Source organism: Nerophis ophidion, linkage group LG02, assembly GCF_033978795.1.
Source record: "Nerophis ophidion isolate RoL-2023_Sa linkage group LG02, RoL_Noph_v1.0, whole genome shotgun sequence".
NCBI classification, from domain to species: Eukaryota; Metazoa; Chordata; class Actinopteri; order Syngnathiformes; family Syngnathidae; genus Nerophis; species Nerophis ophidion.
In genome coordinates, this window is record NC_084612.1 from 53884217 (window position 1) to 53897087 (window position 12871).

The following is a 12871-nucleotide window of genomic DNA, read 5'->3' on the forward strand; positions in this document are numbered from 1 at the left end:
ATTCTTTCTTTTTCACTCTCTTACCTTTCTCCCATTCTTTAGAATTGTAATTCCACTGCCTTTTTACATAATTGATTCAGTTTTTTGTTTTTTTTAACCATTTGTAGTCATGTGTTTTAAAAATTTCCATTGACCCTTTGAAATAAACTCATCTTAATCTTAATCTTAGAAGCACTAGGTTGTGTCAATATCTTGTGTCATCAAAAACATGTTTTGTCACTTTTTTGTTATTGTTTATATATTATATATATATATAATATATATATATATATATATATATATATGTATATATATATATATATATATATATATGTATATATAGGTATATATATGTATATATATATATATATATATATACATATATATATATATATATATATATATATATATATATATATATATATATGTATATATATATATATATATATATATATATATATATATATATATATATATATACAGGGACGGTCTTGAAAATTATGTATAGTACCAACCTCGTCACGTCCGTTTTGTCCTGAGCAAGACACTTGCATGGCAGCTTCCTCCATCAGTGTGTTAATGTGTGTGTGAATGGGTAAATGTGAAAGTAGTGTCAAAGCGCTTTGATTACCTTGAAGGTAGAAAAGCGCTATACAAGTACAACCCATTTTTTACTTATCATTTACAAATTACAAATTTAAAAAAAAGTACCTTTAAGGGCATAAACTCAAATATTTATGTCACAGCCAATAGTAGGAAATTATACAATTATTTAATAGCAATTATTACATTTTATGTGTTTTTGTATGATTGTAAATGTGATCAAAAGTGTACCAATTTCAACAGTGAAACAACATAATAACAACATAATAAGTGCGTTATATATTATATTTAATAGAAGTATAGATAGATATACAAACGTTTGTACACTAAATTGCCCCCAAAAATTTGGCCACCCATTCAAATGATGAGAATCAGGTGTCCTAATCCCTTGGCCACATGTTTATAAAATCAAGCACTTAGGCATGGAGACTGTTTCTACAAACGTTTCTGAAAGAATGGGCCACTCTCATTGATTTCCTGTGAGGAAATGTCATAGGATGCCACCTGTGCAACAAATCCAGTTGTGCAATTTCCTCGCTCCTAAATATTCCGGAGTCAACTTTATTATAAGAAAAGTGAAGAGTTTGGGAACAACAGCAAGTCAGCCACCAAGTGGTAGGCCACGTAAACTGACAGAGAGGGGTCAGCGAATGCTGAAGCGCATAGTGCAAAGACTTTCTGCACAGTCAGTTGCTACAGAGCTCCAAACTTCATGTGACCTTCCAATTAGCCCACGTTCTATTATCTTTTACACATCAATTAAATATGCCATGATATACATCCTTTTCGCAGGAGGCTGCAATATTTATCAAATTATACATTTTAGGCCATATTGCCCATCCCTAATCAGAAGTAAAAAGGGAATGAAGTAAAAAGTATTGTGGACAGCCTTCCCAGAAGAGTTGAAGCTGTAATAGCTGCAAAAGGTGGACCCACATCATATTGAACCCTATGGGTTAGGAATGGGATGGCACTTCAAGTTCATATGTGAGTCAAGGCAGGTGGCCAAGTACTTTTGGCAATATGGTATGTCAAAAGTATCTGGACTAGTTTTTGACTCATCCCCCACTTAAATTGTGAGTAAAGAATGCCTGAAAAACTAAGGGGTTAAGCCTAACTCCTGGAGCGGGCCTCTTCCTCTTCCAACATGACTGTGCACCAGTGCACAAAGCAAGGTCCATAAACACATGGATGACAGAGTCTGGTGTGGATGAACTTGACTGGCCTGCACAGAGTCCTGACTTGAACCCGATAGAAAACCTTTGGGATGAACTAGAACGGAGAGTGAGAGCCAGGCCTTCTCCACCAACATCAGTGTGTGACCTCACCAATGAAAATTCCTAAAAACACACTCTGCCACCTTGTGGACAGCCGTCCTAGAAGAGTTGAAGCTGTAATAGCTGCAAAAGGCGGACCCACATCATATTGAACCCTATGGGTTAGGAATGGGATGGCACTTCAAGTTCATATGTGAGTCAAGGCAGGTGGCCAAATACTTTTGGCAATATAGGGTACTTGAAAGTAAGCATACTTGAGTTAAAGGACATGTGAAGATTTGAAAAACTATGCAAAATAGCACAATTAAATGCCATTTGTTACCACGGCTGGTCCTTTTTTTTTTTTTTTCCAAAATGGCGCTGCTGTAGTGGCTGCTGTTGGCAGGAACTCTGTGCTCTTGTGTCATCCTTTTGTGTTTTCCTCTTGTTTTCATGTGTTGTTATATTTTTTTGCCTTTTTGTCCGGGGCCCTTTGGAACTGTGTGACAAGGGGTGGCACTTTCGTGACCTCTGCGGTGCTTTTTAGTGGACTTTTGGATCTGCCTCCCGGGAGCCGTTTGGCCATGGAGACCAGCTGCTGGGTCTCTGCCACACCGGAGTCGGTTTGGAGGGACTGGAGGAGATGCGGATGAGGGGACAAGACTGCGGAGCTAGCCCTGAGTGCCGGAACGGAGAGGCTTCGCGGTGTCTTGGCTGGGTGAGCAGGTGTCGGACACCTCAGTCTCCTTGGACGTATCCTCGCTCATCCATGCGGACTGGACACTGGCCGACAGTTGGTTGGCGGCCTAAAGTGGAGTCGGCTCTCTTGGTTGCTTTGTTGGGTCTGCTCCTGTCTCTGGCCATGCTCCCTCCACCCAAGCGGACGATGGCGTGGAACACCGCAGAGGCCACCACAGTGTATATGTTTCCTTTACTTTTTATTCATAGCTGTATTTAGAAGTGGCTGGTTGTATCTGCTGCTTTAATGTCTTTAATGTCCTTTGTGTTCTTTGATGTTTGATGTTTCCCTCTTGAACACTTGTAAGAGGGATGTGTACTATGGCTATGAGTTGTTTTTTTTTTCCTTGGCCTCAGTCTGGACCCCCTCTCCAGGGCCCAGGCTTAGACCGATTTTTTTTATTTTATTTTAATCCCCCCCCCCCCCCCCCCCTTGTTTACCTGTATCTCACCTTTTTTGTAAGGGGCGCCAGAAGCCGGCAGACCCCTCAGCCATCCTGTTCTGTCTCCCTGTAATGTTTGTCTGATCTTGAATGGGATTGTGCTGAAAATTTTAATTTTCCTGAAGGAACTCTCCTGACGGAATAAATAAAGTACTATCTGATCTAATCTAATCTAATCTAATTTTATTAACATGAAGCATGTGCCTTTGAGCCATATTACTGCAGGCTGGTTTAGGAATGAAGCACATATTGACTGACCTGACCTAAATTCCACAGCTGGCTTTGTGTGGTTTTCTCATGGCCTCAGGCATGTTACTGTCAATACTTCTCACATGGCCTGTGAACGGGAACTATTCATGAATTGATCCAGTCCTGTTCAGTTGTTTAAAGCTTTGTTTCCTCCCCGTAAAATAAAAAAAATAAAAATAAAAACTCCACTGTAGTGAAACGTTGGTAAGCATGAACTGGCTTCCTCTCGTTCTGACAGTTTTCTTTACATTTTTTTTCCAATGATTTTGTCGTGAAATTTTGTTCATCTAATCGCTTTGTGAGTACGGATGTAACACTTTGTGCTTTAAACTATTCTTTAAAAAGCTGCCGACTTGAACTAGATTTACTTGCACTCTTTGTGCTTTTACTTATTTATTAACCTCACATTTAGTCTTCTTCTTGACGGATATGGATGACATCATCCCTCTCCTAGGAGGGTAAATGTGTATTTTCAAGCACAACCTGTTTCTGCAGCCACTAAGATGCATGTTAATGGGGGCCATCGCTCATGCATCTTAATGCAACTTATCTGTCTAATAAGTCTAATAAGAAAGTATTTCAATGTTTGTTTTAGTTTATGTTTTTTGTGGCAGATTATTTGTGACATTTTCCTGTATTTGATCTCATTAAATTGGGCAGGTGTATGATTCAGGCCCAAAAACTCATATCCTGGCTACATTTTTAGACGGCAAATGGCACAAATAGTAGGAAAAAAAAACTGATTATAGCTACATTTTGATGTTGTATCAGATTCTATTTGTATTAAATCATATTCAACTGTATACTAATTGCATTATTTTGTCAATTAATTAGGTACACCTGCAAAGTCTAATAAGATAGTATTTGTTTTAGTTTATGGTTTTTGTGGCAGATTTTTTGTGACATTTTCCTGTATTTGATCTCACTAAAATGGGCAGGTGTATGATTAAGGCCCAAATAACTCATACCCTGGCTACATTTTAGACGCAAATGTCACAAATAATAGAAAAAAAAACTTAAACTGTGCTAACAAATTTTAGCAAAATTTGGATGTTGTATAATATTCTCATGTTATTAAATTATATTATATCGCATTCTAATTGCATCATATTTTCATTTAATTGGGTACACCTGCAAAGTCTAATAAGACAGCATTTCAATATTTGTTTTAGTGGCAGATTTTTTGTGACATTTTCCTATATTTGATCTCATTAAATTGGGCAGGTGTGTGATTAAGTTCCAAATAACTCATATCCTAGCTATATTTTAGACAGCAAATGACATAAATAGTAGAAAAAAAACAGATTATAACTACATTTTGATGTTGTATCATATTCTATTTGTATTATATCGTATTAAACTGTATTCTAATTGCATTATATTGTCAATTAATTAGGTACACCTGCAAAGTCTATTAAGATAGTATTTGTTGTAGTTTATGGTTTTTGTGGCAGGTTTTTTTGTGACATTTTCCTGTATTTGATCTCATTAAAACGGGCAGGTATATGACTCAGGCCCAAATAACACAAATAGTAGAAAAAAAGAAAAAAAACTTAAACTGTGCTAACAGATTAAAGCTACATTTTGATGTTGTATTATATTCTCATTTTATTAAAACATATTATACTGTATTCTAATTGCACTATATTTTCATTTAATGTACAAACTGTATTTGATCATAATAAAAAATAAATAAATAAAGTGAAGGGGTATTTTTTTTTTGCATCCATTCATTGTTTTACCGCTCGTCCCTCTCAGGGTCGCTGAAGCCTGTCCAGCCACTTCATGACAGGGCCAACACACACACAGTCATTCATTTATTTTAAATTGTATGGTACAGTAAGGGTGCTTAAAAAAATGAGTACTGATTGCAGTTATTTGTTCTGAATCAAATACTATACATAATTTTCAAGACTCAAATAGAAAAAAAATTAAAACGTGTTAACCTAATACAAAAACATAATTTGTAAATGTTGTTTTACGTTTATACATATCCACACACACAACACACACGCACGCACGCAAGCATGCACGCACACACACACACACACACACGCGCACACACACACACACACACACACACACACACACACAAACGCATACAGTCGTGATCAAAAGTGTACATACACTTGTAAAGAACATAATGTCATGGCTGGCTTGAGTTTCCAATCATTTCTACAACCCTTATTTTTTTGTGATGAAGTGATTGGAGCACATACTTGTTAGATCAGGGGTCTTAAACTCAATTTACCTGGGGGCCACTGGATGCAGAGTCTGGGTGAGGCTGGGCCGCAAGAAAATATTTCTTAAAAAAAATATTTTTAAATGTCTTTATTTTTATTTTAAACACAAAATAAAATCAAAATATAAATGAACAAAATGAGGATTTAGAAATGTGAGGCAATCCAAATTAAATTAAAAAAAAAACAATTGGTCCAGGTTATCGGGGGACTGTCATTACTGACGGTATTACTGACGGACAGGTGTCGCGGTGTGACTGTAGCCAGCCATGTTAGAAGCCCTCATCTCCATGGCAACGTCTCTGCCACTTTCACTCATTTGCCGCTTTTCCACTAACGCAGGGGTAAGCAACCCAGAACATTGAAAGAGCCATTTTGGACCGAAATAACAAAAATCGTCTCTGTCTGGAGCAAAAGGGGGATAGCATCATGCAAGTGACGTCAATGTTTGGCCCTTGAGAGCCACATACCACACCGTGATTGGTAGATTCCTTCAGCTCCGCACACAACGCTGTCAAGCGCTGCAATAACATTAAACTTTCATATTAAGGTGGGGGCCGCAAAATAACGTCTCGCGGGCCGCATTTGGCCCACGGGCCGCGTGTCTGAGACCCCTGTGTTAGATAGATAGATAGTATACTCTTGATTCCTTCAGGAGAATTACTTCAGGAAAATAGAAAAAAAAATGTTGGTTACAAAAAAACATTCATGAAGTTTGCTTCTTTTAGGAATTTATTATGGGTCTACTGAAAATGTGAGCAAATCTGCTGGGTCAAAAGTATACATACAGCAATGTTAATATTTGCTTACAATAAGGGGATTTTGGAAGCCACCCACAAGCTTCTGCTTGAATTTTTGAAATTGGTGCAGTTCAGCTAAATATGTTGTTTTTTCTGATATGGACTCGTTTCTTCAGCATTGTCCAACACGTTTAAGTCAGAACTTTGGGAAGGCCATTCTAAAACCTTCATTCTAGCCTGATTTAGCCATTCCTTTACCACTTTTGAGGTGTGTTGGGTGTCATTGTCCTGTTGGAACACCCAACTGCGCCCAAGACCCAACCTCCGAGCTGATGATTTTAGCTTGTCCTGAAGAATTTGGAGGTAATCTTCCTTTTTCATCGTCCCTTTACCACTTTTGAGGTATGTTGGGTGTCATTGTCCTGTTGGAACACCCAACTGCGCCCAAGACCCAACCTCCGAGCTGATGATTTTAGCTTGTCCTGAAGAATTTGGAGGTAATCTTCCTTTTTCATCGTCCCATTTAAAGCACCAGTTCCATTGGCAGCAAAACAGGCCCAAAGCATAATACTACTACCACCATACTTGGTCCTGGTATTAAAAGCCTCACCTTTTCTCCTCCAAACATATTGCTGGGTATTGTGGCCAAACAGCAACATTTTTGTTTCATCTGACCACAGAACTTTCGTCCAGAAGGTCTTACATTTGTCCATGTGATATTTCCGTGACCAACAAATAAATATGTGCTCCAATCACTATATCGCAAAAAAATAAGAGTTGTAGAAGTGATTGGAAACTAAAGAGGGCCATGACATTATTGTTCTTTACAAGTGTATGTTTACTTTTGATCGTGACTATATATACAAACGGATATACATACACATACACACACACACGCACACACACACACACATATATATATATATATATATATATATATATATATATATATATATATATATATATATGTATATGCGTGTGTGTAATTTTTTAGGCCATCTCTGCGTTTACACGCTGTGCATATACATCATACATCAGCAGCCAAGGGGAGCTTTTGCAACCTGTAACTTGTTTTAAAAAGTTAATAATATACATATTTTGTCCATCTTATAGTACAGTTCAGCCCTTCTTTTTTGCATTAACTGGTTGAATTTTGAATTTAAATGCATTTTTTATGAGTTGAATATATATTTCAGCAGCTGTAAGAAGTTATGCATACATAAAAATTACTCATTTAATTTTTTCTATACAGGAATATTCAATGTTTCAAAAGTATAGTTTTTCAAAATGTTTTACAATATCCTTCCATTGGATCAAATTAAGTAATTTTTCTCAAATTGTCCTATAAAATTAGCAAAATGGTGCGAACTTTGCGTGACTCTGGCTGACATAACTTCTTACGATCGTTTTTTTCCAGATAAAGGATAAACAGTCAATTCAGGTATTGACATGTTATGTTGTCACCTCAGGATGTTTTTATCCCCAGCACAGATGTAATAATCATCCACGCCATATTTACATATTGCTCTACCTCCAACTCGGACTTTGTCCAGCTGGTCTGCCAGAGAGTCGTAGCTTTCCTCCAACTGTCTCCTCTTCCTCTCCATGTTGTGTGTGTACTCGCTGAGCGAGCAGATCTTGGCCTCGTGCTTTGAAAAGAGCAGAGCAGGAAAAAAAACATTAAATAGATAACAATTGGAGGTAGTGTTGTAACGATACCAATATTCTGGTACCGGTACTAAAATTGTTTCTATACTTTTCGGTATAAAGGTCACTGTAGATCATTTGGTAAAATGACTGCTTTGTTGTTGTAATTTTCGAACAAACCACCAGGGCGTGCACATCGGGGAATCAGTAACTACCACCCTCTCATGCAGTGCGTATGTACAAACATACGATTGCTGTCCCGTTTCCATATGAGTTGGGAAATTGTGTTAGATGTAAATATAAACGGAATACAATGATTTGCAAATCTTTTTCAACCCATATTCAATTGAATGCACTACAAAGAAAAGATATTTCGTGTTCAAACTCATAAACTTTATTTTTTTTTGCAAATAATAACTTAAAATTTCACGGCTGCAAGACATGCCAAAGTAGTTGGGAAAGGGCATGTTAACCACTGCGTTACATCACATTTTCTTTTAACAACACTCAATAAACGTTTGGGAACTGAGGAAACAAATTGTTGAAGCTTTGAAAGTGGAATTCTTTTCCATTCTTGCTTGATTTACAGCTTAAGTTGTTCAACTGTCCGGGGTCTTGTTGTCGTATTATACGCTTCATAATGCGCCACACTTTTTCGATGGTAGACATGTCTGGACTGCAGGCGGGCCAGGAAAGTACCCGCACTCTTTTACTACAAAGCCACGCTGTTGTAACACGTGGCTTGGCATTGTTTTGCTGAAATAAGCAAGGCCATCGATGATAACGTTGCTTGGATGACATCATCCAGGCAAAGGGGACGGCGTGGCGCAGAGGGAGAGTAGCCGTGCGCAACCCGAGGGTCCCTGGTTCAAGCCCCACCTAGTACCAATCTCGTCACGTCCGTTGTGTCCTGAGCAAGACACTTCACCCTTGCTCCTGATGGGTGCTGGTTAGCGCCTTGCATGGCAGCTCCCTCCATCAGTGTGTGAATGTGTGTGTGAATGGGTAAATGTGGAAGTAGTGTCAAAGCGCTTTGAGTACCTTGAAGGTAGAAAAGCGCTATACAAGTACAACCCATTTATTTATTTATCATATGTTGCTCCAAAACCTGTATGGACCATTCAGCATCAATGGTGCCTTCACAGGTTACCCATGCCTTGAGCACTAATACACCCCCTCACCATCACAGATGCTGGCTTTTGAACTTTGCGCCTATAACAATCCGGACGGTTACTGTCCTCTTTGTTCCGGAGGACACCACGTCCACAGTTTCCAAATATAATTTGAAATCTGGACTCTTCAGACCACAGAACAATTTTCCACTGTGCTTCAGTCCATTTTAGATGATCTCGGGCCCAGCGAAGCCGGCGGCGTTCCTGGGTGTTGCAAAGTATGGTTTTAACTAGCCTTTACAGATGTAGCAAGCAACTGTAGTTACTGACAGTGGTTTTATTAAGTGTTCCTGAGCCCATGTGGTGATATCCTTTACACACTGATGTTGCTTTTTGATGCAGTACCGCCTGAGGGATCAAAGGTCCGTAATATCATCACTTAAGTGCAGTGATTTCTCAAGATTCTCTGAACCTTTTGATGATTTTACGGACCGCAGAGGGTAAAATCCCTAAATTCCTTGCAATAGCTCGTTGAGAAATGTTGTTCTAAAACTGTTGGACTATTTGCTTACAAAGTGGGGACCCTCGCCCCATTCTTGTTTGTGAATTACTTAGCGTTTCATGGAAGCTGCTTGTATACCCAATCATGACACCCACCTGTTCCGAATTAGCCTCCACACCTGTGTGATGTTCCAAATAAGTGTTTGATGAGCATTATTCAACTTTATCAGTATTTATTGCCACCTTTCACAACTTCTTTGTCACGTGTTGCTGGCATCAAATTCCAAAGTTAATGTTTATTTGCAAAAAAAAAATGTTGATCAGTTTGAACATCAAATATGTTGTCTTTGTAGCATATTAAACTGAATATGTGTTGAAAATTATTTGCAAATCATTGTATTCCGTTTATATTTACATCTAACACAATTTCCCAACTCATATGGAAACAGGGTTTGTAATTAAAATCAAGTTATTCATGCAGCTCAGCCTGGTTCTTCCTACAGGTAACCTCAAACAACAACAGGGTGTCAGAGTAGTGGACAAGCTTCTCGCCTGTGAGTACTTTTTGTACTAATGGCGGACGGGTTTCGTCATCCAGATGTCGCGGAGAACTGGGGCATTTTTGAGCAAGAATATGACATTTTCATTGCTGCTGCTCACTCAGACGAACTCACGAAGACCCCTGCATGCATCCTATTAAACCTCGCTGGTCCAGAAGCGATTGAGAGGGAGTGCTCGTATGTGTACGCGGCAGAGGTGCGTGACGCCGACACGGGCGGTGCCATTCTCGCACCTGCGGAGTCGCGGGAAGATCTGAAGAGGAAGTTCAGAGAAATGTGCAATCCGCAAACAAACAAAACAATTGAAAGGCACAAGTTCCATTTGAGAATTCAAAAGCATGGGGAAAGCATGGAATCATTCATCAGTGATTTGAAGATTAAAGCTGAAACATGTCATTTTGGAGATCTAACTGACGGATTCCTATGTGACAAAATTGTGTATGGCATCACAAACGACTCTTTGAGAAAGACATTACTGAGGGACAGTGAATTGACTCTTGCCAAGGCGATCTCAATCTGCCGAATTCACGAAATGACAGAGGAAAATATCAAAACATTGGCTACACAAGCTACTAATGTTGATGAGATTAAAGGCCTACTGAAATGAAATGTTCTTATTTAAACGGGGATAGCAGGTCCATTCTATATTGCCATATTTTTGCTGAAAGGATTTAGTAGAGAACATCCACGATAAAGTTCGCAAGTGGAGAAAAGCTCTGCCTCTACCGGAAGTCGCAGACGATGACGTCACATGTTGATGGCTCCTCAGATATTCACATTGATTTTAATGGAAGCCTCCAACAAAAACAGCTATTCGGACCGAAAAAACGACAATTTCACCATTAATTTGAGTGAGGATGAAAGATTCGTGTTTGAGGATATTGAAAGCGACGGACTAGAAAAAAAAAAGAAAAAAAAAGTTTAAAAAAAAAAACACGATTGCAATCGCGTTGCATTGAGACGGATTCATATGTTTTTAGAGACATTTACAAGGATAATTCTGGGAAATCCCTTATCTTTCTATTGTGTTGCTAGTGTTTTAGTGAGTTAACAGTACCAGTTAGTCGGAAGTGTACGTCCAAAGCCTGGTGTTGACGCGCAGTGTCTCGGGGAAGTCGACGGTAGCTGTACGGGAGGCGCAAGCTCAGCTGATATCCGGTAAGAAGCGACTTTTTAGCCACAGTTTTCTCACCGAAACCTGCTGGTTGACATTCGGTTGGGATCCATGTCCGCTCTGATCCATAGTAAAGTTTCACCTCCGTGAAATTTAAACAAGGAATCCCCGTGTTTTTGTGTGGCTAAAGGCTAAAGCTTCCAAACTCCGTCTTTCTACTTTGAATTATCCAATATTAATTGAACAAATTGCAAAAGAATCAGCAACACAGAACTCCAAAAGACTGTGTAATTATGCCGTTAAAGCAGACGACCTTTAGCTGTGTGTGTGCAGCGCTCATGTTCATAACAGTCTGTGACGTCACGCGTACACGTCATCATCACGCAATGTTTTTAAAAAAAAATCCCGGGAAATTTAAAATTGCAATTTAGTAAACTAAAAAGGCCGTATTGGCATGTGTTGCAATGTTAATATTTCATCATTGATGTATAAACTATCAGACTGTGTGGTGGGTAGTAGTGCGTTTCAGTAAGGCAAATTCCAGAATATTTCCCAGACTATCACGAAGTGTAACAATTGTGGAGGGAGTCACACAGCAAAAAGGGAAATGTTACCAGCTTTTGGACAACAATATCACAATTGCAAAAAAAAGAAATCACTACAAAAAATGCTGCAAGTCAAAGCCACAGAGTCAGTCCAAGTTTACCACAAACAAACGCTATGGACAGTCTGTGCATGATGTAACAACACAGCCAAAGGGAAAATGACACGTTCTATGTGGATGGCTTGGAAATTGAAAATTGCGTTGACTCTGTACATCTACAAAAAAGAGACCAAAATGAAGGATTTGTCACAGTGTGCATAAATTACATGCCAACCGAAATGAAAGTGGATACAGGTGCTAAATGCAATGTAATGTCACTGACGACTTTCAATAGAATAAACAGCGGCGTGAAACTTGCCAAACAACACAAAAAGCACACATTTGGTTGCTTACGGAGGAGCCAAAATCGAGACACAAGGTGAAGCTACACTGACATGCTTTTTAAAGGGACAACGCCACTTATTGACATTTTTCATAGTGGATAAAAATGTGACATCACTGTTGCATGCCTGCGTATGGGGCTAGTCGAGTTGAATCCCCATGTGCATCATGTCACCACAGAGAACACTGGGGAGTTCAGCGCACGGATCCTCACACAATACGAAGACATTTTCAGTGAAGAGCTCGGAGAACTACCAGTTGTTTACACAATGACAGTGGACCCCAATGTGCTGCCTGTTATTTGGCCGGCCCACCGCATCCCCTTAGCAATGCAAGATTGTGTGAAAGCCGAACTTGAACGCATGCAACGCATAGGCGTTATTACTTCAGTCACCGAACCAACAGATTGGGTGTCATCCATGGTCGCTGCACACAAGAAAGGCAAATCAGAAATCAGATTGTGCATCGACCCCAAAGATTTAAATGAAGCACTAAAACATCCCCACAACCCCATGAGAAGTGTGCAGGAGCTAGCAGCACAAAGGTCAAGTGCGACAGTATTTTCAGTGCTAGATGCAAAAAAATCATTCTGGCAGATCCGGCTGGACAAGAAGTCCTCAATAAAGACCACATTCAGTACTCCTTTTGAAAATTACAGATTTCTTCGCATGCTTTTTGGAATTAACTCTGCAAGCGAAGTATTC

The 12871-nt window shown here is 39.1% G+C and overlaps 1 protein-coding gene across 1 annotated transcript in view; it reads right to left on the reverse strand.

Moving 5' to 3' along the window:
- LOC133542406 (kinesin heavy chain-like) overlaps positions 1-12871 on the reverse strand; it is a 396917-nt gene that overhangs the window by 121603 nt on the left and 262443 nt on the right. The window contains exon 17 of the mRNA XM_061886494.1: positions 7780-7897. Coding sequence (XP_061742478.1) covers positions 7780-7897 — 118 coding nt within the window. The remainder of the gene's footprint in view (positions 1-7779; positions 7898-12871) is intronic.